Source organism: Siphateles boraxobius, unplaced genomic scaffold (assembly GCF_051911475.1).
Source record: "Siphateles boraxobius isolate OS27281-9 unplaced genomic scaffold, OSU_SipBor_1 29, whole genome shotgun sequence".
NCBI lineage: Eukaryota > Metazoa > Chordata > Actinopteri > Cypriniformes > Leuciscidae > Siphateles > Siphateles boraxobius.
This window is the reverse complement of record NW_027508908.1, coordinates 14,768,753-14,792,813: the sequence shown is the minus strand read 5'-3', so window position 1 is coordinate 14,792,813 and position 24,061 is coordinate 14,768,753. Positions and strand designations below refer to the sequence as shown.

The 24,061-nt window shown below is 40.1% G+C and overlaps 1 protein-coding gene across 5 annotated transcripts in view; it reads right to left on the bottom strand.

The window, feature by feature from the left end:
* znf827 (zinc finger protein 827) overlaps positions 1-24,061 on the bottom strand; it is a 93,815-nt gene that overhangs the window by 39,362 nt on the left and 30,392 nt on the right. For all 5 annotated transcript variants that reach the window (XR_013207824.1, XM_077246650.1, XM_077246649.1 and 2 more), the window contains exons 2-5: positions 22,257-23,459; positions 19,672-19,844; positions 18,567-19,056; positions 6,121-6,348 (exon numbers count right to left, since the gene is read on the bottom strand). Coding sequence is in view for 4 of the 5 variants with exons in the window: in XM_077246650.1 (XP_077102765.1) it covers positions 6,121-6,348; positions 18,567-19,056; positions 19,672-19,844; positions 22,257-23,459 (2,094 nt within the window). In the remaining variant the exon portion in view is untranslated. The remainder of the gene's footprint in view (positions 1-6,120; positions 6,349-18,566; positions 19,057-19,671; positions 19,845-22,256; positions 23,460-24,061) is intronic.

Below are 24,061 nucleotides of genomic sequence, written 5' to 3'. Positions count from 1 at the left end.
TGCGTGCGCGCGCGTTTTAATATGCCTGTTTTGCAACTGCAGTTATGTTCACGTAAATAAAATAACGAAAATCAAATATACCTTTTCAGTTATTGCATTTAATAAGCAAGTTTGCCAAAGGGCTAGACATGTTTTTTAATTAAGTTAATTTAATGCATTTAAATGAATAAAAAGAACAGACTTTTATTCAGAATCACCCCGAAATAACTTCTATTTACAATCCTAGCTACTGTAAATGATACATTTATTCCAGATATTCATTAAAAAGTACAAACAGAAAGCAAGTAGCCTACAGAGACATTTTATGTCTGAGCGGGATCTGAGCGGGATTTGTTTTACCGGTGAGCGTGAGCGATTCATCAGTGGAGCGTTCGCTTGGGACGCGAGCGAATGAGTGGAGCGCACGCGCATAGAGCGGAATATTGAGCTGAGCGTCACACCGCTCCGCTTCGCTCACATGCTCTGACAGGTACCACCTAGTCACCATCAATGATCACCCTAAAAATATTTCAGCACTGGTCAATTAGAAACTTTTTCACCATTGGTCAAATATGAGATCTTTCAGAATAGCATATTTAATTAATATTAAAACATTGCTGTATCCAGAGATTCCACCATTTGAGACCCATTGGACTCATCAATCAGATCCTTTTCACATTCCTTTTTCAAACTACACTCTTAGATGCTGCTTTTTCCAATGCTAAAAAAAATGTCGCTGTCAAAATACATTTCTTGAGTAATCAGTTCTAAATTTCAGCTCATTGGATTCCAGCTCAACTAATTCCAATTTTGAGGTGGGATTTGTGAGGTCACGGCCACTCATCAGCCTACCGCAATATCTCTAGATGGCAAGGCTCCTGTTGTTTTACTGCTGAGCTCTGTATGATGCCTCTAATTGGCTTTCGGTATAATAACAAAGGTCAAGAACCTGGCAGAAAAGATGAAGAGATGACCAGGTCAAGAAACAATTCCCTTGAGAAAGCTGCAATTCTATGTATCTCTACCCGTTGGGACAAATATATGTTGCGTTTTGGAGGATGAGAGGATGGCAGTCCTCTCTTAGGTCCTGTGTGCCAAACCCCCCCCCCCCCCGGTGCTGCACCACATCATGGTCCATCTGTTGAAACCCAGGAACCATCAGTGCAGAGGGACTAATACGGCAGTGGTAATTAGCCCCAGGATGCAAACAGCTACCATCAAACAGATGTGGGGCAAGTCGACACATTGTTAACTGGTTTTAATGGGGGGTGGGGGTGACCTACTTTTAATCGTGTGATGCAACACCTCAAACTGGGAGAGCTGCTATCTACACTGTTAACCCCCACCAAAAAAAATAAAAAATAAAAAAAAAAACAACAAAACTTGTGTCTTGTCAGTGCTTACATTCAAAACCACTTTAACTTACTCCTTGTTTTTTGTTAATCACTACAAATCAACCAGGGTCCACCTTTCATATGATGCGACCATGAACTTAACACGTGAACAATCACCTTGGAGCAACCTGGGAATACTTTTTGTGATGGTTTTGTGCCTTGAAAACCAATAACATTGCAGCTTTGACATCATTGAATTTCTGTTATGCGATAGTCATTCACTGTTTGCAGATACCATAAACTGTAATCGTAAACTGAATCCCAATGTTGCAAAATTGTCCGTGATTTCTTTCTAAATTAAATTCTAAAAATAGATCAATCCAAAATCAATGTTTAATGGTAAACATGTTGAAGATTTGGCAATAGACTGTTGATTAATTAAATTATAAGCTTTATCCCCACAAAAGCAGAATAGTGAAGCTTCTTCCACTGACATTTATAAAAAATAATTCTGCGTACCAGTGTTATGCTTTTTTTGCTAACCTTGGGAGGCTTGCCTTAAAGCGGCTTTGATTTGGTCCGCCTGTTGAGTTGAGTATACATAGGACCCCCGTGGGTAGCCATTTTTAATACCTTATCAAACAAAATGAATATGTATAAAAATGTGTCATTGAGTTATGTAGGGTAAAGACTAAGCTAGTAGTCTAATTAACAGGCGGTGTGCTAAGCTAAAATGCAGAGCAGTTAGCTTGCAAAACCTGAACCAACTAAAAACATCTTCACAAAGAACAAGAAATGTCACAATCAAAACACAGGAGTACGGAGGAAAACATGGAAGAAAAAATTGATATCATGGCCATGAATTTGTTCCCTCATTTTATTTAAATCATGGCCGTGTTGTCCTAATTCATTCTCTCGTTTTTGATAAATCATGGGCATGCTGTTCTCGTTCTCTTGTTTTAGTTGAAGCTGACCACATAGTACTAATTTGTTCTAATTTGTACTCATTTGCTTTCCCCATCACATATCAGATCAGAAAAGCACTTATTTTAAATAAAAATTAAGAAAATATTCAAAAAAGTGGAAATAAAGTGTCTACCATGTGTCTAATAATTGAAAAAAAAAAACCTGTTATAAGGTATAATGCCCGGGAAGCTAAATGTAAAGTTTTACTTCTCGCTGCCGTTTCAGCTGATCTTCTACATTGCCGTCTGTTGTTTTTAGAACAATGCAATGGCGAGCAAGTCAAGTATAAACTCTTAGTGAGCGCAGTGAGTTGAATGCGCAGCCTGAGTTTGCGGAGATTCGCACAACAGTGCCAAGTGAACATATACACAACCACTACAGTACACAACCCCCATTGCATTTCATGTAAAGAGGTGCTAGATGGGCTTAAGATGAGTGAGGGGGTTGCTGAGACATCCTCGGTCAGCAGGGCAGTGTGCTTATGAGCAAATGAGCCAGACAGAAATGACCTTCCCCTAAATGACCTCAAGACTGCACCACTGCATCACACACACAAGACCGCAGACGATGTCATTGTTTCCATGGCATTGATCCCCAGCCTGCAGCTAGCGGAGCACAGCTATTTAGATCCACTTGGTTGCATGTCTGCATGCCGCTGTGGCTGCGCTGAGAGAGATCTGTGAGGCCATGTCGTGTAAAACTGCTTCAGCTTGACAACAAACAGGCTAATTGGTCCCTGTTCCTGGCCTCTGGAGACGGAGAGAGAGAGAGAGGCTGAGGAAACACATCCTGGAGGTGGGGTGAGCGGGTAAGAGGCTCTCGCTCGTAGTAGTTCTAATGTGGGAAGTCACGGAGACCTCTCAATGAGATTTACGCACACACATAATGCTCAAAAACAAGTGAAGTGCACTCTCTCGCTTTCTCACGTCTTAGTGTTTTCCATACTCGTATATGCTCGGTTCTCTAGTTCACGCGCACACTTTCACTCACTCTCAGGGGAAACGTGACCTGGGGCTGTGCAGTCAGGAAGCACACGTGTTAAAACCAGCTCTCTCTTGGCACGGCTGAGTCACGCTGAAGTGTAAGGCATCATGGGGAGGGAGCAGCAGCAGCTGGTGTGTGGTGCCCGTCAAATACACTGCTTTAGAGTGAATCACTCCCTATCATCCTCTGTAATGGACTACTCTAGATCTCTCTCTCTCTCTCTCTCTCTCTCTCTCTCTCTCTCTTTTTTTTGGCAAGTGCTTTTCTCACTCAGTTTCTGTTTGTTTCTCAAGACCTGATGTATAAAGAAATATAGGGTTACACAAAAAAGGAAGATGTGGTAAATTATAAATACTTTAAAATGGACTGTTTTTATTGAATATTGCACATAATTATATTGTTTATTATAAATGACTAATCATTGCATATCCTTGTTTTTTTATTGTTATTTATTTTTTAAACATGTGCCTTTAATAAAAAAATAAAAAAAAACATTAAAGGGATAGTTCACTCAAAAATGAAAATTACCCCATGATTTACTCAACCTCAAGCCATCCTAGGTGTATATGACATTTTTCTTTCAGACGAATATAATCAAAAATATATAAAAAAATATCCTGGCTCTTCCAAGCTTTATAATGGCAGTGAATGGAGTATGAGATTTTGAAGCCCAAAAAAGTGCATCTATCCATTTTAAAAGTAATCCATACGGCTCCAGAGGGTTAATAAAGGCCTTCTGAAGCGAAGTGATGTGTTTGTGTAAGAAAAATATCCATATTTAAAACTTTATAAACTAAAATAACTGACAGACGGCCGTATGCATCGATTTACGACGGAAGAGTAACCCCTGACCTGACGCATGATGTATTGAAGAACGCTGAAGCGCAGAGGATAGCGCAAAACAAAACACCAGTTTCTTAAAGAGAAATGTCAGAGGATTGAGAGGATAGAGAAGAGGAGCTTGAGTTTGTTGCTCAGCTCTATTTGTTTGAACCGCGAAAGGAGTCAAAGCTTACGGTACTCCTACATCGCGTCAAGTGTTACTCTTTTCGCGCAAGTCGACTTGCGTAGGCCAGTTAGTTATTTTAGTTTTTAAAGTTTTAAATATGGATATTTTTCTTACACAGATGGGGGTTTATACAAAACCCCATCACTTTGCTCATGGGCGTCGGAAGCAAAAAAAAAAAAAGTGGGTGGGTCCTCCACCAGAAAAATGTTACTGGAGTAAATGCCATTTCATGTATTCTGGTGCATTTTAATTAAACAAGTAAACTAAACTCCGCTTCACGTCGTGCATTAAATACACAGCTATCTGTGGATTATCCCGCTGCTGATATCATGGTCATTTGCCAGCATTGACAACTTAAAGCTGTTATTGATGTTTGCAACGCAATATTTGACTGGAAGGGTACAAAGGGTGGTTATTTTCGTCAGTTGCGGCTCGTTGTGAAATATAATGATTCAGCAGAAATGGAGTTTAATTCGTTCATTCAGCGAACAGACATATGCGCTGAATTAGAGACGGTAAAAGTGAGTGGGTCCAATATCATTGGTCTTAAAAAGTGGGTGGGTGGGTGGGTGGGTATACCTAGGATGTCTTGAGGGTGAGTAAATAATGGGGTAATTTTCAATTTTGGGCGAACTATCCATTTAACATCCCGCCCTCCTTGTAAAGACATTTCTTCTCTGATGATGTGTACACCGGCAAGATTTGAGGGGGGGGAATGAAATTTAGGTTTCCTGTCGATTTTAAGGCTATCAATAGTAGGTGAGGGAATCTCTCATGATTCGATTCTGGATTCTGATTAATGGAGTCACTCAAATGATTCCTGAAACATCTACATTTTCTGTTATTGATTACTCTGCGGTACAAAAGGCAAAACAGTGACTACAGATTTAGTCAAAATTGAGTTATGACAGGAATTAGGTCTCCAGTTAAAATTTTTACTTGATTTGGATTAGATTTGTGTTCAGTTCAGAATCATTATGTGTTGACAAATCCATTTTTTAACCCAGCCCAACGTAATATTAAAAAATTAAATAGCACTTAATTTTTTTATGGTATAGACATATGGTCTGACACAGTGATCATGTGAGTGACGCATGTTTAATTATGGCTGGCAACGCTATCATGTTCTATCACACTACCCTCTCTGTACTTTGTTATCAATAAAGCATTTTTTCCACAAATAATCACTCCAAAATTGTCATCTTCCAGAGTCCATTTCAACCACATTTATACACAAAGTGTATGTGACAAAAAAATACTTTTTAGTCCTGAACTGTTTTCAATCCCCTTGTATTGTAGAGTTCAAATAAAGATTGGACCAGCGGCCCAAAACAGCAATCAATGGGTTTATTTTGGCAGAGGACTGACCAGGATAAAAAGCACATTGACTGAACAACATGAAAAGGAATTACCATTTTACTTCTGCCCAGAAAATATGAGTGGAATGGACAGTAGCAAGTCAGAGAGGGAGGAGAAGAAAGAAAGGAGGAAAAAAAAGAAAGAAAGAAAAGAAAAATACAAACTAAAGACAACATTTACAGACAAACAAGAGCACATTTAAACAAATGCTACATTTTATGATGACCTGACAGTGTTTTACATAATTTTACTAAAATATTCTATGACCTTTGTTGTACTGCTGCATTAAGGTTATTCTAAATATGACCTAAGCAATGTGTCAAAGAAAAGATACAGAGAATGTAAGGCACACACATCTCTCACACACACCCACTCACTCAATCTTCTGGCCTTTGAGTTTCCTCAACAGTATTTCTGAATTCAACCACTGATAAAGCATGCCTGAAAATATACACATCTGAGCACATGAACCAAAATACATCTGCTGACCTGAGAGCTTCATAAGCAGTTCAGAAGCCACTTTGACGTTAATGTCCTGGCTGAGTAGGATGCTGTTGCCCAACATCGGGCTCCCCTCCTCTCGCTGCTTGATGGCCCCTGGGGGTCCTTCTTGGCAGAAGCTGTAGCTGGGTCCTCTCTGAGAGCTCAGGGGCTCTTCCGCCTGTGGCTCCTCCTTGACATAGAATGAACCCTTTAGGGCCTCCTTCTGGTTCGCTGCTGTGGGGCAAAAAAAAAAAGAGAAGCGAGGGTTTTGAGGACTACGCCCATGTTTTTGTTGATATTTTAATGTGAAAAGGATATCATCCAAAAACGTCACTATATTCCATGTCTTCTGAAGTCATATGATAGCGTTCTGTAAAGAACAGACCCAAAAAGTGTGTTCTGTGGTAGAAATGAAACCATACAGGTTTGGAACAATATGAGGGTAAGAGAATAATGACAGACATTTCCTTTTTTGAACAACACACCATTTAAAAAAAGTTATCTGAACATTGTAATTTATTAGCTAGTCAAGTTTAAGCATCAATGCAGAAGATGATTTTAAGGTTTTTATATAAGTTTGCTTGCATTAATAATCCTTTTAGCAGTCCGTCTTTAGCTTCTCAGAAAGGATACCTTCTGAGAAGACTAGATAAATAGTTTAAGAAGCAATAGGATAAATTGTCTTTTTGGATTTCATGGACATGATCTAGAATAGGCCCAGCAGGATATTAATATGGACTATGTTCTTTCTGAATCATCAAACAGTGGGAATATCTAACAGTGTGTTTAAGCTGACTGTCTGTAATTGTAAAGAAAATGATTAGTAGTGATATATTTCTTCTATATTTATGGCCAGTTTAGATGAAAGTAAGACACATTTCTTTTCTAACTCAATATGCTATAAAAGTGGGCCATTTCTAATCAGGCTTTAATGAATAATTAATATTAAGACATGGAGCCCCTTCTTATCAGTGCCAAGAACAGAACACAGGCCATTGGTTCTTTCTGACTCACTTTTTTATGAATCCAATGACATCTTTTGTTTTTATACTCATCTAATGATATTGTATTTCCCTTACATTATTGCTAACCTTTTTGCAAATTTCTTTTTAACAAAAAATTATACATTTCTTCCATGCCAAAAACATGCACTACCATTCAAAAATCTGTAGTCAATAATATTTTCTAAATGTTTTTAATCTTTATTTTTAATATTTCTTTTATGCTTACTAAGACTGCATAATTTGATTTAAAGAATGCAGTAAAACAGACTATCAATTAAATGCATCTTTGGTGAAGAATTCATTTCTATCCAAATGTTTGTTCCAAAACAGAAGGGTTTAGGGGGGGGAAACAATGAAATCCACACATCTATTATGCAAAACACCTGTACAAGGAACAATCAAACAGTCAAAGATGCAGGTCAAATGAGTTTAAGTGAAGGGTTACAGTACAAAATGTGCACTTCGATAAACCAGAAAGTGTTCATGGTGCATAGAAAAAGTTGAAAGTGTACAATGGATCAGACTAAAAGCCTTTGAATTTGCAATATGACTAGGTGTGTGCCTGTGCGGACTCCTTTTTGTTTCTGATTTAGATTTTAATTAAAACATGATTTAGTAAATTCATTAAACGTTTTCCTTATGGATATTGTTGGCTGGTACCCACAATGCAGGTGATTTCAGGTTTTAATATCCTTTTAGGGACATTTGTTCCCCACAACGTAACAACACAACCACACAAATGCTTGTTTTGTATCTTCGTTGGGACTTTCCATTGACTTCTATTGTTTTTATACTGAGCTGATGATACTTTCTATTGATTACATATTTTATTTATCCTATAAAAAACAATTGTAGAACTAGTTTGAATACTATAAAAGCCAGATGTGTTTTTAGGCCTCATGTCTACGTGACTGTGACAAAGATCAAGCGTATCTGATAAGTTCATGTGGCCACTGAGCAGTTTTTGCTTAGTGGGGGATTTTTAGTAAACCACAGGTGGGTGTGAAAGAATAAAACCACTATTATGTGGTGAAATAATGTCATTTCATGTGGAGGCTTCTGGCCTCTGGGAGGGAGTAGATTGTCCTTGGAAAATGCTATATCTTGCTTCTGACAAAGTGTTGACCATCAATTGGCAGGCTTCCACAATTAGTGAGAAAGGCGAAAGATGAAAGACTTAATTGTACGAAACAGGAGGGGTGAATCTGGCCAGAGAATTAAGTCAGTTGGCTACTGTGAAATAACAGATAAGAAAAAGGTACAGACAACTGCAGATGTGACGGCCATCATCTAGGATATGTTGCTTTGTTCATGAAAGTCTTATTTTGATGTCTGGAATTCTGCCTCTTGAGCTTCATTTGCAAGAAAAGAAGATATTTTTCAAAAATACTATCCCCTACTTTAACCGTACCCCAATATCTAACCCTCTCACAAACCATTTAATATTTTTACGTATAAATTAAAACATTATTTAATAATTAAAGGTGCAGTACGGAAGGCTGCAAGGATATTGCTTTGGTAATGAGTTGGGCTTCAGCTGCTCAGCACAGATTAATATGATGGCTTGAGGCACACCAGTGTATCGTGGTTACAGGTGATCATAATCAGAGCAAATGTAACTATTTGTAATGTAAAAGAATTATTAACTTTTGGTGCCGCATGCTAGCCATCTCCAATCATCTACAGAAGTCCGCTTTAACTCTGTCCATTTCTTACAATTAACATCAAGATTGTATCCAGATCTGCCTCCATCCAAACAACAACCAATGAACCATTTTTTCTTTTGATAATCCCTTATACATCACGATATGGAAGAAAAATGTCTCGCTACTACCGTTTCATTGCAACTAAGTAATGGACCCTTTTCACAGACTGTGATGAAGTATTTACAAAGTTCTTAACATCATAATTCAAGAAAAGTTTTTTTTATTTTCATCACAAAAAAACTAATGTACATTTATAATGCTAGACTTTTTTATTAACTTGCCACTAAATTACAGATTGCTGCTGCGTGACTGTTTCTAATACAATGGCTGAGGGAGTGAAGGCAAATTTGACATCTTTGTCTCTTATGACCAATGTAATCCATCTCTCAATACACTTGAAGTTTTCCGTGTGGAGACTGTTGGCTGGTCCCCACAATGTAGCTGATTTCATGTACTATAATTGTAGAACACACACACACACACACACACACACACACACACACACACACACACACACACACACACACACACACACACACACACATTTACTGTACATGATCTGATGACACACATTCACAGTGTCATACTTGTTCTACTTATGTCTGATCTTCATATCATCTCCTGTTCTGTCAGTCTTTTCCACTTAAGCGCCAGCTCACTCTTTTCCCTCCCTCCCTCTCTTACCTTTCCTCCTTTCATCTCCCTTACAGATCAGCAGTGATCACTCACCCTTTCTGTCTCTACCACACTCCCCTCAGCAGTCATCTGATCTCCCCCCACCCCAAATCCGAGTACATACACCATCCACAACAGCGCTGACCCTTCTCATCAATCTACACGAGTTGACCACCACCTCACTCCGATGACTCTGATTAATGGTGACGTGGATCTGCGACAGCACCGAAGGTACAGTCAGGTTAGGGGACAGGACACGACTATGAGCTAAAGATCGTCAGGAGCCATTGGGAGAGTTTGTGACCTTCACGTGAAGAGTGCAGGCGGTGAACGAGGTGGTGGCGGGGGTGGTGTATGTTGTGGCACCGGCTGGAAATTTCACCAGTCAGATGTCAGAGGACGGACTTAGCGTGGTCCGGTCAGCACCTGGAAGGGCATCCTCTAATTAAAAGCGTGTCGGGTCGCATGTCCTATCAGACAGGGACAGTGCGTGCGGCACGCGCACAAGCACCCTCTCTTTCGAAGACATGCAGAAAAGTACAAGCTGGAGACGTGAGCGCGGAGATACAAAGTCACACCACTCCGGTGACCTTTCGGTTTGCAGCTAAAAATAGAGCAAAATTTCCATTCGAATTCATGTTACAGTGAGCGTTGAATAATTTATTAGCTTAATCCGCCAGCCAAGTTTGTTTTTTTCCTCATAAAGCATGAATATCTCCAAAATACCAAAATTAAGCTCAACAAAAATGAGCACTTTCCGTTTACTGACTGTTTTATTAGACTTTCATAAAGGGGTAATCCAAAGTGCCAATCTTGAAGTCAAATTCTGTTCTGTCATCAAATCATCTTTGGCATAATTTTCTCTCATAAAGCTACCTTGGGGGAGGTCTTGAGTGGAAGCTGCCATCTCTCTAGATCTTTTCACACGGTCAAAGTATTTACAAACAGGTGTGACTCTCGAATTGTGATCATACAACAGCTTGCAGGAGAGGCTCAAATACTGTCTGTATGAACAAATAACGGAATAACGGTCAAGTTATTTCTATTCTCTTGATAACTGTGAACATGCATGAACCATAGCGACAGTGACCAAAGGCAGACTGATCTCAAGAAATGGCGTATGTATGACACGCCAATTTGTATTTCCATTTTTGGCGTGCTATCAACGCGCATAATCGCTTTTCAGCGTGTTTATCAACGCCGTTGACTTAACGTTACATCACTGTATATAAATATATGACCTACCCCAACCCCATCCCTAAACCTACCCGTCACTGGGGTTAATACCATTTATGAGTCTTCCCCTACCATCCTAGGAAAAAAATATATCGCTCACCAGATGTAGATATACATTTTGCTTCGTTTCGCTCGGACATTTAATGGCGTACTGTGCGTACACATACACGCGGAATCACTCGGACATTTAACGGCGTAGACATACACGCGGAAGATGGCGGTTCGTTTCGGCGTGGACATACACGCGGATAGCTCAAAATGCGTATAGATAACACGCCACTTGACTTGAAAGTGGCGTGTATGTTTACGCAAAGTCATCTTGACCAAAGGATGTATCAAAGATGTCAACTTCCATAAACCGGAAAGTCTCCAATCAGACATCAAACCTTTATGACTTTCTTTATTCTGCGGAACACAAAATAAGATGTTTTGAAGAAAGTTAGTAACCAAACAGTTTAGGTTACCATTGACTTGGATTGTATGTGGGGGAAACACTGTGACTGAGACAACTATCTTCTTTTGTGTTCCACAGAAGAAAGTCTATAAAAATCTTGTAGTGTATGCACCTTATTGGCATTGCGTTGTGTAGTATGAGTGCTGTTAAGACAAGACGATGACAGACAACAATAAAACTTGTGTGAGCACCATGGTGAGTCATGTAGTCTCATAGTTCTGTAGTGTGAACTTGCCCTCAGTTGACACGTAGTTCCAAAGTTACTTATAGTTAGTAGAATGTCTAAAGTCGGGTACACACTTAACGACTGTAAGGCTGATTATGAATGTAATAAGATACTTACGACTGATCATGCCCAAACGCAGCGAGTCAGAGACAGTTGCATTCAGTCGATGTTTAAAATCTTCTCCAGTCGTTGGAAACACTCTGTATGTGTATTCAGTTCAGTCTTAGAATGTTTCAGCTAGTCGTTAAGTGTGTCCTTGGCATTAAGCAGACTCAAAATAAAGTGTAACCAGAAAGTCATACAGGTTTAGAAGGACATTTTGGGTGAACTATTCCCATAAATATTACAGAGCCCTTTTAGACTTAATTCTGCAATGTAACAAAGATAAAAAATAAACAAACAATCAAATTAAAAAGGATTAATTCATTCATTAATTAGTTAGGGAAACATAGCTTCAAGCGCTACAATGTGATAAACTGAATCAAATAAATGGCAATTAGAGCTGGATGATAAATAAATACAATAAAATAAATAAATAAGCCAGATATTTCTGGTCTTTGGGTGACACTAAATGTTTTGAAATTGCTCAATGACACATTGCTCAGCGTGATTTTTTTCAGTGGAGCCATAATTTGTATGCCAGATTATATAATATAATATACAGTATGATACACAGTAAAAAAATCCAGTTAAAATAATAAAGGCATGTTTTTCACATTTTCACTAAATTAGTTCATGGTTAATGTTTCGTTTTAATAATTCATGTTTAATTATATCGTAATATTCACTAATAAACCGAAATTTTAAACGAAATAAAATGCCGTACAGGACTTATGTGAACCCATCTGAGTGATGCTGACGATTCATTTAAATGTGGATACGTGCATACAAAAGACCTTAAGATCCCAACAAATTAAATGTAAGACTTCATTAAGAAATGTCGTTCTTTGTTATGCCATTACATTTTGAAAAGTGAATTCCAAGACACTTTTTAACATTTAAGTGAGTCACTTTGGTTATAGAATGGTTTTGTAGGAAATGAACGTAACCATATTTAGCACTCTGAACAACACTGACAATCATATTCTGCTTCTGTCTGAATACAGTCTCTCTCTCTCTCTCTCTCTCTCTCTCTCTCTCTCTATCTCTCTCTCTCTCTCTCTCTCTCTCTCTCTCTCTCTCTCTCTCTCTCTCTCTCTCGCTGTGACTGGAGTGAAGCCCCCGGTCGGTGTTACATCAACACTGGGGCTATCTCTGCTCTCGCCGGTGAGGCTGTCATCTGCCGTTGCTGTCACCTGGCCTCATTTTTTATTTTTTTTGCCTCCTCCTCTCTGCGGGCTGATTCGTTTCTCTGCTGGGCGCTTGTCCAGTACCCTGTCACCTCTCACTCTGTTGCGGCGGCCCACTATTGGACCACTTCATTAGCTTTCCACCTCTGTCATGCAGCTCTGCTCCCAGCTCTGACAATTGGTCATCGCCCCTGCCGAGGATGACTTAACGTGGCAGGTTAAGGGGCCAACAACAGCCAACAGTCTGCTACACTATAAAGGCTATGCTACAAGAAGCAGCAAGGGTGCAACTACACATCACTGGACGCCAGATGCGGCAGGGGTCACTTACGAAAGCAAGTGTCACATGGTGAATGTGAGAAATGGCAGGCAAACCTCCATGATGCTGTGACTTAGAGAAACAAATGAATGGAGAGCATACAAAAATAATGGGGATTGAAAGCAAATTCCAGTTTCAGCTCGTTTTTTTGGATTCGCCAATCACAATCAACACCTCACACAATTGTTTTAGGCAATTATTCGCCGTGACCAGAGTCACACCCAGAGTCAGTTTCTAAGAGAGAAAGAGACAACGTGTGAACTGTCATTATTGAATTAGGTCCAGCAACCACGTGCAGGGGCCTGCATTTAAAAACGCTTCCCCGGCTTTCATCTCCAAATCAAAATGTGTATCGCAACTGGATGGCTGACAGTCGTGTCAGCGTGAAGGAAATCAAAGCGGATTGGTCTGAAACTCAGAGGAGAACAAGGCAGTCCAAAGAAATGATAGGCCAATTATGTCAGAGGTCAGTAAGAGTTCACCCCATATGTGCGTGAGCATGTGTGTTTCGCCTGGGGAACTCTAAAAGCAGTAGTCTGCTATTTTACACTTCATTATTCGTTTATCTATAGTTAATTCCCTTCCCATTTTTTTTTGTGTCTCACACACACACACACACACACACACACACACACACACACACACACACACACACACACACACACACACACACACACACACACACACACACAGATATACATAATATACACATATTAGCCTTTTTTATGCAACACTAACAAATAGTGCTCAATACTGGTGTATGAATGCAGACTAAAGTAAAAAAAAAAATATATAAGTCTATAAGTCATTAGCCTTTAAATATAAGTCATTAGCCTTTAAATATAAGCCACAGCCTTACATTTTACAAAAAAAAAATATCTATAGTTTTAAAGACAGAGCTTAACAGCCTTGTGAGAAGCAAAAAAAGGATGAATGTCCATTTGCAAAAAGGACATACAATAGTGAGTGAATGAGTAACATTTATAGATAAGTATATACTTATCAAATCCAAATTATGCACAGAGGAAAAAAGGCATCAGAGGGAATTAAACAGCACATACACCTGACCAGGCAACTCACATGAAACTATGTACTTATGACAACTTTTCTGAGCACATTTCCTGCAGCAGTTCTGTGACCACTGCCATTTTTCCCATAGAAATGCATTTGTTATTACTGAAAAGTGACTTCAATAACAGATCAGACTAATCGATGATATAATTTTAACATGACAAGCAGTCTTAAAACATGATTGTTGCTCACAGCATCTGATGTTAAGTCCAACTTGTCTTTGAATTGTCTTGAAATTTACACTGAACAAAAGTATAAATGCAATACTTTTGTTTTTGCCCCCATTTTCCATGAGCTGAACTCGAAGATCTAAGACGTTTTCTATGTACACAAAAGGCCTATTTCTCTCAAACATTGTTCACAAATCTGTCTAAATCTGTGTTAGTGAGCACTTTTTCTTTGCCGAGATAATCCATCCACTATACAGGTGTGGCATATCAAGATGCTACTTAGACACCATGATTATTGCACAGGTGTGCCTTAGGCTGGCCACAATAAAAGGCCAGTCTAAAATGTGCAGTTTTATCACACAGCACAATGCCACAGATGTCGCAAGGTTTGAGGGAGCATGCAATTGGCATACTGACTGCAGGAATGTCCACCAGAACTGTTTCCCGTGAATTCAATGTTCATTTCTCTACCATAAGCCATCTCCAAATGTGTTTCAGAGAATTTGGCAGTACATCCAAATCGGCGTCACAACCGGAGACCACGTGTAACCACACCAGCCCAGGACCTCCACATCCAGCCCAGGACCTTCACCTCCAAGATCGTCTGAGACCAGCCACACGGGCAGCTGCTGCAACAATCGGTTTGCATAACCAAAGAATTTCTGCACAAACTGTCAGAAACCATCTCAGGGATGCTCATTTGCATGCTCGTCGTCCTCATCGGGGTCTCGACCTGACTGCAGTTCTTCGTCGTAACCGACTTGAGTGGGCAAATGCTCACATTCGATGGTGTCTGGCACTTTGGAGAGGTGTTCTCTTCACGGATGAATCCCGGTTTTCACTGTACAGGGCAGATAGCAGAGAGTGTGCATGGTGTCATGTGGGTGAGCGGTTTGCTGATGTCAACGTTGTGGATCGAGTGGCCCATGGTGGGGGTGGGGTTATGGTATGGGCAGGCATATGTTATGAACAACGAACACAGGTGTATTTTATTGATGGCATTTTGAATGCACAGAGATACCGTGACGAGATCCTGAGGCCCATTTTTGTGCCATTCATCCACGACCATCACCTCATGTTGCAGCAAAACATCTGAAAACATCCCAGTTCTTGCATGGCCAGCATACTCACTGGACATGTCACCCATGGATCGGCATACACGACAACGTGTTCCAGGTCCTGCCAATATCCAGCAATTTCGCACAGCCATTGAAGAGGAGCGGACCAATATTCCACAGGACACAATCAACAACCTGATCAACTCTATGCGAAGGAGATATGTTGCACTGCATGAGACAAATAATGGTCACACCAGATACTGACTGGTTTTCGGACCCCCCAATACAGTAAAACTGCACATTTTAGAGTGGCTTTTTATTTTGGCCAGTCTAAGGCACACCTGTGCAATAATAAAGCTGTCTAATCAGCATCTTGATATGCTACACCTGTGAGGTGGATGGATTATCTCGGCAAAGGAGAATTGCTCACTAACACAGATTTGTGAACAATATTTGAGAGAAATATGCCTTTTATGTACATAGAAAAACAGTTCAGTTCATGAAAAATGGGGGCAAAAACAAAAGTGTTGCATTTATAATTTTGTTTCAGTATATTATTGAAAGGCAGTGAACATGTTACAAAAGCTGTGTTTTGATAGCTGCATCGGAGTTGCTTTAGAGGTGATGACTTACGCGGCGCAATTTCTCCTGACAGTTTCAGCACAACACACGAGAAGTGGCTCTTAGATCATCCTTGTTAAAGTACCACCGCACGAATTATTAAAGGTAAAACTAAAATTAGAACAAATAAATCTAGATAAACTACTTAACTGAGGACTATCTGACCCAGAAGTTTGCTTCTGTACAGGAGCATCCAGCCACCAAAGTGCAAAAGTGAACTTCTAGAAGTGAAAATTTCTCCATAGGAAATTGATTTTTCAATGATAACTCACAAATGTTTAAAGTCAGATCAACTGTGAGTTCAGAGGTTGTTAATCGATGGTACATGCTTTTGTTGAAGGCATCTGTTTGCATTATTTTAACTTCTTTGAAAAATAATTGTGTTTAACAGTGGAATTCGTAAGGAAAAACTACATTACCCGTGATGCTGTACAGAAAATTACACCAATCAGATTTGCAAAAAGCAAACCCCACCAAAAGAGGTTCACTCCCATGAAGCACTGCAAATTACATAATTGAGGTAGTCTCCCTATGCTAGTTATCTATCTATCTATCTATCTATCTATCTATCTATCTATCTATCTATCTATCTATATATATATTTAAATATAATGTGTAATGAGATTAGGGTTCAATTCTCACTATTAACTAGTTGCTTATTATCATGCATATTACTAGAATATTGGCTGTTTATTAGTACTAATAAAGCACATATTAATGCTTTATTCTGCATGATGACCATATTCTACATCCCTTAATCGTACTCAATACCTAAACTTAACAACTGTACAAACTAATAAGCAGTAATTAGGGGTTTATTATTAGGGGTTTGTTATTACACTAAAGTGTGAACAATTATCCTATCGTACCGAACTCGTATCGAACCGTGACCCCAAAACCGAGGTGCGTACCACCAAACAGTGTAAACATATTTACGTACATGCATGTTTTGCAATAATCTTAAAAATATGTTGTTTCTACAGATATAATCAACAACTTAACTAGTTTTAAATTTTTAATTCATGATGTTGTCTTCAATGCTTCATGGGATTGTATTTTTTTTCCTCATCTTTTGGTCTTTTTGTCAGATTTTCAAATACTTTCTTTGCTTCAAATAAATCTTTGTAATGTTGTGATTTACCTTGTAGCTGGTTGGCTTGGTTAATGGCTTTTAATACTTTAACAAAGACTTATGGGAAAAATTAATGGGGGAAAAAATTATTCTGGAACCAACACCGCTGAAAAGGTGGGCTGTAGAGAGTGCACTAATGCTCCATCTCCTACATGGAACATCATGCCCGTTATGTTTCAACTCCTAGCTTTGCAATGTTGAGGAGTCTATCTGGTCCTCTGGGTCCAGGAACACAGTGCCATGGGCGACAAGGGGTCAATGCAATGAACGCAGACTCTGCACGTTCCACCAAGACGCAGATGAAGTTAACTAAGCTGGAACAGTCCCTACGCATCCAGGCAAGAGGTCACGCGATGGAGCTGAGGGCGCTAATCATTTCCAATTACGGATTCCTTTTTAATTATGAATTATGCATGAATTTTTAATTAATCTAATGTTCCGATGGTTTTCATTTTTTTTCTGTGCCGAGATCTCAATCTAATTACTCTGCATTAAGCGAGGGAGCAGCGACCCTGTTGCCAACGTTCTGGGTAACCTTTGGTCAGCCCTCTCGGATCAATCTTGCAGCTGTCTCACAATTACCTATACTTTCAGCGACAACAACATGTATTTAATGGTCTAAAGTTTGGAGTTATATTACATTAACAAGTGTTTTCCATTTTAACAGCTAGATTTCACCTTTGCCCCCAAACAGCTTATTAATTTATACACTCAAAATTAGCCTGAGCATTAACAGATTATGATATTGTCTATAACACTCTTCATTTAGGTTGAATTCATTAAAGTTAGTTGGTTAATACATTAGGTAGCATTAAGTAACAATGAACAATACAGCAGTGCAACAAAGCAACACCAGCACTTATTTATTTAGGTTAATGATGATAATAATAATGATAATAATTTATGTATATGTTAATATATTTTTAACATTTCAGGTTGTATAAATTAACATTAACACACACTACTGTTCCAAAGTTTTGCATCCTTAAGGTTTTTTTAATGTCTTTGAAAGAGGTCTCTTATGATCACCAAGTGTACATTTACTATTTGATGAAAAATACAGTAAAAAGTAGTTGTAAAATATTATTAAAATTTAAAATAACTGCTTTCTATTTTGATATATTGTAAACTGTAATTTATTCCTGTGATGGCAAAGTTGAATTTTCGGCATCATTACTTCATTATCTTGAAGTATATTCTAAGTATATACTCATCATTATCTTCAGTGTCACATGATCCTTCAAATATCATTCTAATATTGATTTGACTGATTTGGTGCTCAAGAAACATTCCTAATTATTATTATCAATCTTGAATACAGTTGTGCTGCTCAATATTGTTTTGTAGGAATCATGATACATTTTTTCAGGATTCTTTGATAAATAGAAAAGTTCAAAAGAAATGCAAGAAATTATGGATAAATCAATTATAATCAAGCATCTAATGCCATCACATTTTACATTGTGGTTGTGGATAACTGCGATGTCTTACCTGAGAGCTTCATGAGGAGGTCCGTAGCCGCTTTGGTGGTGATATCTGGGCTGAAAAGCGAGGCAGCTGTAGGTCCAGGCCCTGGTGGACTGGATTTGAGCCCCGACAGATCCAGGGAACTACTGCTGCTACTGGGTCGCTCCCTACACAGGGCAAAGGGAGACATCACAGACACATCCCTCTCTTGGGGTTCCTCCTTGATCTGGACGTGGTTCAAGGGTTCATTGGGGGAGGCCAGCAAACGACCGTCGGGTTGGCTCACAGTGGGAGACGTGGAAGCATCTGTGTTCATGACCTGGTCGCCACCGTCCCCCATGAGCAAGCCCTCGCCTTCCTCCGTGTCTGTGCCGGGTTCTTCTTTGACTTTGAGGTCGGGACGAGGGAAGTGCTGATGGCAACGCATGTGCAGCTTGAGGCTAAAGTGGCGGGAGGATGTGAAGGGGCAGAGCTCACACTGGAAGGTCTCCCCTCGGTCTTGGTGCTGATGGACCTGAGATGAGCAACAGGAAAAATTAGAAGAAAGTTTGGAAATGATGAGAAGGAAGCATAGCAAACATGAATCCTCATCTTCTCTATCAATTGATTTGAGTGACTGTGAGAATATACATTTGATATATTTGTTTTAGTTATTTAAATAACAGTTTTTAATGTATTAAGTATGATTTTTTTTTTAATGAGAAATAATGCAATAACACTTCAAAAGCAAAGAAAAAAGACTGTCCAGTGTGAATGGCCTCTCGCTGCCTCTGATTACTGTGGGCTATAAGCCAATGATAGGCTTAGATTCAATGATATCAAAATAAATAATTTGTTGACTTATAAAGCCACTTTTTGTAATGTCTATTCGATGTTTCAATCTGCCGCAATAAAATATTTCCTTTGAGTTACCTTAATTTAGGGACTATTCTCTGCAAATATATGTATAAATGTGATTAATTGCGATTAATTTTATTATTTGCCACATCATGTCATTAATTTGATTTAAAATATTAATTGACAGCCCTAATAATTTTACATCGTAAAAAAGAATCTGCACCTAGAGACGTTATGATATTTTGTCATGATTTATGGCACAAGCATTTCTGCTCTCAACGATTGAAGTCACCTTCATGTGGGATTTGAGATTGTCTTTACGAGCACAGCGAAAGGGACAGAGGGGACACTGGTGACTTTTTAAGCCCGTGTGGATCACCATATGTCTCTTCCAGTAGCTCTTTCTCTTGATCACCAGGCCGCATACCGGGCACTGAAAGGGCTTTCCTCCATCCTCAGGAGAACCTGCAAAAAAAATTAAATAAATATAATTTGAATTTATACGAAATGTCTTTATTCAGTCTAGTTGCAAACACAGATATGGGTAGTCTAGTGCAGTATTCTAGAGTTTATATAGAATCATTAGCACATTATTAGATAGCCCTTTGGCATCAAATAGCATGTAGGCTAAATAGCCTTTCACTCTTGTCACCCTTGCATTTATTTGTGTGAATGAGATAAAAATTGTGAGTTATGATTACAACGATCAATGCCAAAGACTCCTCACAAAGGAAGCCAAACACAAGGATGTTTTTAGTAAGCCGATTATTGTTGTTGGCTCCATATCCGGTGTCCATTAGGGCTTAATTGGTCTTATTAGAAGCTGGCATGATTGCATTACAAATTCTATGAGGGCCTGTCAGGATGGCTTCATAAGTATTCCAGTCGTGTTCCTCGAAAAACATCTGGTAATCAGTGTTTGGTGAAATTACTGCGCTCAGGCATTCATTGACCCAGGGTGTAAAACTTCGAGACTGCCTATTTGCAACAATAAACCACCATCTGTGGCTCAACCTCTCCCGGCGAGATCACTGTGGAAACCACTCGTGAGGTAAAATGACTGAAGGTCTTTGGTATCAAGGGAGAGGAATAAGAGCCGTTAGCTGGTGTTACAATTTTAATGTCCATTTGGTATTGTTTGATTACTGAATAGATCCTCTTTGTGTGACCATCTTACAAATTTCACCTACAAAAACACAAGCCAGGTGAACCTCAATTATGATTTTAATTGAGGTGTTCTTATTTTCTATTTAAAATTTATCCTTTGTAATCTGTCATATTATAGCCATTTTACAACATATTTAACTCTCTTGTGATTGTGATTGTGACTTTGACATTATTCTCTGTGTTTGCAGCCCCTTTCAGTCAATTCTGATTCCAAGCCACATAAGTTAAATTAGTAAAAGGCGCTCAACCCGGACGCCTGTGCTGAATGGAAACTCTGATGGTCGTGCCGGCTCTGGAGCCTGACCTAAATTCCGGGGGAATCTGCTGAGATGGTCTCCGACTGTTCGGGCTATGGGGAGCACACACACACTGCCGGCCTCCGTTTGGCAGGCTGCACATCCACGGGAGATGAGCTAGGTCTGAGAACGTGCCGCCAACTCCAGCAAACCCCCACTGTGCTAACAGACCTTTCCCAGATCCTCCAGCCAACCTCTTGCAGACGAAGCATGACCTTATGGCACTACTAAATCACTACACAGTGCATTCTTCAGTGGTGTAATAATCAAACATTTAGGCACTGTTACCTTGAACAATAAATATGGTTAAGGAATTTTTAAATGTAAAAAATAAGATAGTAAGTTTAAGATGATTAATGATGATTCAGATTTGTCTCATGATACATTTTCACGGTTTACTTTACCGTTACTTGTTTTCAGCAGATTGTGCAGTTAATAGTAGGAATAGTTAATATTTGAAAGCTAAATCTTTTTTTTTTCTCCTTCCCCGTTTCGATGTTCACATGTGATTTGTCTGTTCAGACTAATGCATAAGAAATGCTAGACAGACTGAATTAAAATGCAAAATCACTCTGTAAAAGTAGTTGGTGCTTATAGAAAAGCAGCTGGTTTCTCCGGTTCAGATATTTGATTCGCTATGGTGTTTATCAAACAACACTAAACACAGAGACCAAGAGAATCGGTTCCAGATTATTCCTCTGCTATTCACTTTCACTTCGCAAAACTAATGTTTGTGAGTGCCACCAAGTCTTAGTTTTATGTAACAGCAGCGTCTCTAGGCGTGTGACAAAAACTTATTGGTTGTACAGTTTTCTTGACAGTACGAAAAGAGATTAGAACACCTCTTTGTAAAAAACAAACAAACAAAAAACGTGTTGACAGCTTGCAAATGTTAATTTCGGTTTGAACAGTCAGATTAACAGATGTATTTAAATAAAGATGTTTGTCGCACCAAATTTTTCCAGAGAATATTCGCCATGTTGTGAACAGGCCCAAGTAGGGAGGTGGGCCCAGCTGTCTGGCGTTCTCCACGAGAAGTGGTGTTTTGTGGGCATGGAGTCCAATTAGCTGTGACACATGCTTTCTGATATGGTGGGTGCTGGACTTGGTGTGTGAGGACACCACTGCACATCCATGAGACTGGTCTGATGTGGGAAGGTGAACTCTGCATTTAATAGCTTCAGGTGTGCCTCATCAGGAGAGCCGGGCTGCTTGGTGGCATAAGAGGAGGTAGCGTTCCGTCGTAATGAATAAAACCTTAACCCTCTTGAGAATAACTACAGGAATTAAAACTTTAGCTAGTGTGGTTTTTAGTGTGATTTATCATACCAAAATATCCTACAAATCCCTCTCAAAAGCACAAAAACACACCCTAACAAAATGGCATGTATCTATTTTAGGAACAAACTGTTACCTGCTTGACTGCTGGGCTTGGCCCTTCCCTTGGGGATTGTTGGCAGCAGAAGATCCATGGCCTGGGTTGGGGTGGGCACCTTCTGGTTCCTGTCTAACAGGGGCTTGACATCTTCGGAGGCTAAAGCTGACTCTTTCTTATCAGCTAGAAGGTTCCCTGCCGCTCGCGCAGCCACCTCCTTTAGCAGAGCTGCTGAGGAGGTCATGGAAACCAGAGAGAGAAAGGAGCCAGCTGAGGGTTGATGCTCTGATGAGCCCACCTGCTGCTGACTTCTTTCAGACACTTTCTTTGAGAGGGCAGCAAGCGTGGAGCTGGCTGACTGTGGACTGAAGGGTGAGGCAAACGGTTCAAAGCGCACCGCATCATCAGAGCGAGTGCCCAGGGCTGCCATTGAGGAGGAGGTGACCGAAGAGGATGAGGAGGAGGAAGAGGAAGATGAAGACGCAGAAGTGGAGGATGCCACCGTACTCTTGTCTTGGAGCACGGCGTTGGCGGCTGCCTTTAACTTTTGGATAGCCGAATCCGGTGATAGGCTGCTGCCGCTGGGTGCCGAGCAACTGGCCGATGGCCATTTATCTGCAACGCCTACCCATACAAAGCCACTGCTCCCTGAGTTAGGGCCATTGCTGGGGCCGTACGGGTCACAGGGCTCTTGCTTGACAGTTGCTACAGAAGCAGGTGATGCAGAGTTCGAGTTACCACTGTTGTTGCTGCTGTTAGCCAGCCTCCTCGCCAAGGCACTCAGCTGTTGTGCGTGATGCGATGACCCAGATAGTACCAAGCTGACCGGGGGTGACTCTGGTCCTCTGCCCGTTCCACGACCGGTAAGCTCCCCTCCCTCTAGCTTCAGTGAGCCAGCCTCCAGGAGACGCCGCAGGTTGCTGCTGAGGGGCTTGCCCAGGGCCTGGCTGGAGTCTCCGTAAAGAGAAGACACCATTGAGGACAGCGTGTCCTGTGTCGAGAGGACCCCACTGTCCAGCCCCAGAAGCTCCAGGGAGGCCCGCTGAACTGGTGTCGGGCAGCCCAGGGAGCTCTCTGCTGAGGTGTCGTGGTCTGGTTGGGGAACATTATCCGGGGAAACCCGCAGCTCATCTTGCACATCACCGTAGGACGATTCAGAGGGGCTGTCTGAGGTATTTCCAAACCAGCTGTCCTCCTCCACTGACCCACCCTCTTGCCCTCCATCCTCTACCGTGTTCACATCTGTGAAACAGAAACACACATGATTTATTCAAATGCTTTTTCAGCAAGACAACTGATAATATTTCATTATCCTTTTTTTGTATTTTTTTAAAACAAGCATATTTAAAAAAAAAAAAATATATATATATATATATAGAAAATGGCACAATTATTATAAATTCTGCCAGTATTGTCCTTTCAGCTATCAATTGACCTTTTCCAACTGACTTTTCTCATTAGAACCAAAATGGATGGTCTAAAAAATGTGTTCTGAAAAAATGACCAATATTATACAATCAAGAGTTGTCCTGATGAGTATCTGAGGCATCCCTCACAAGGCACGCTAGAATAACTTGCTTTCTAATCTTTTTTCAACCATATTTTTTCTAGGGTCTAAAGGAGTCTAGTAAAATGGTTTCCATGGTGACAGGCCCTTCCGGGAGGCTAGACGGCAAAGATTAGGGTAATGGAGGTTACACAACTGGATTAATATTCATGAGCCTGCAGATACCACAAGGGAGCCAATAAGGATAGGGTTAAGGTCACCAAGGGTCATTAATATACACTTCATGTATCAATATTCATAAGCAAAACATTACAGCTTGCCAGACAAGGGCGAACAA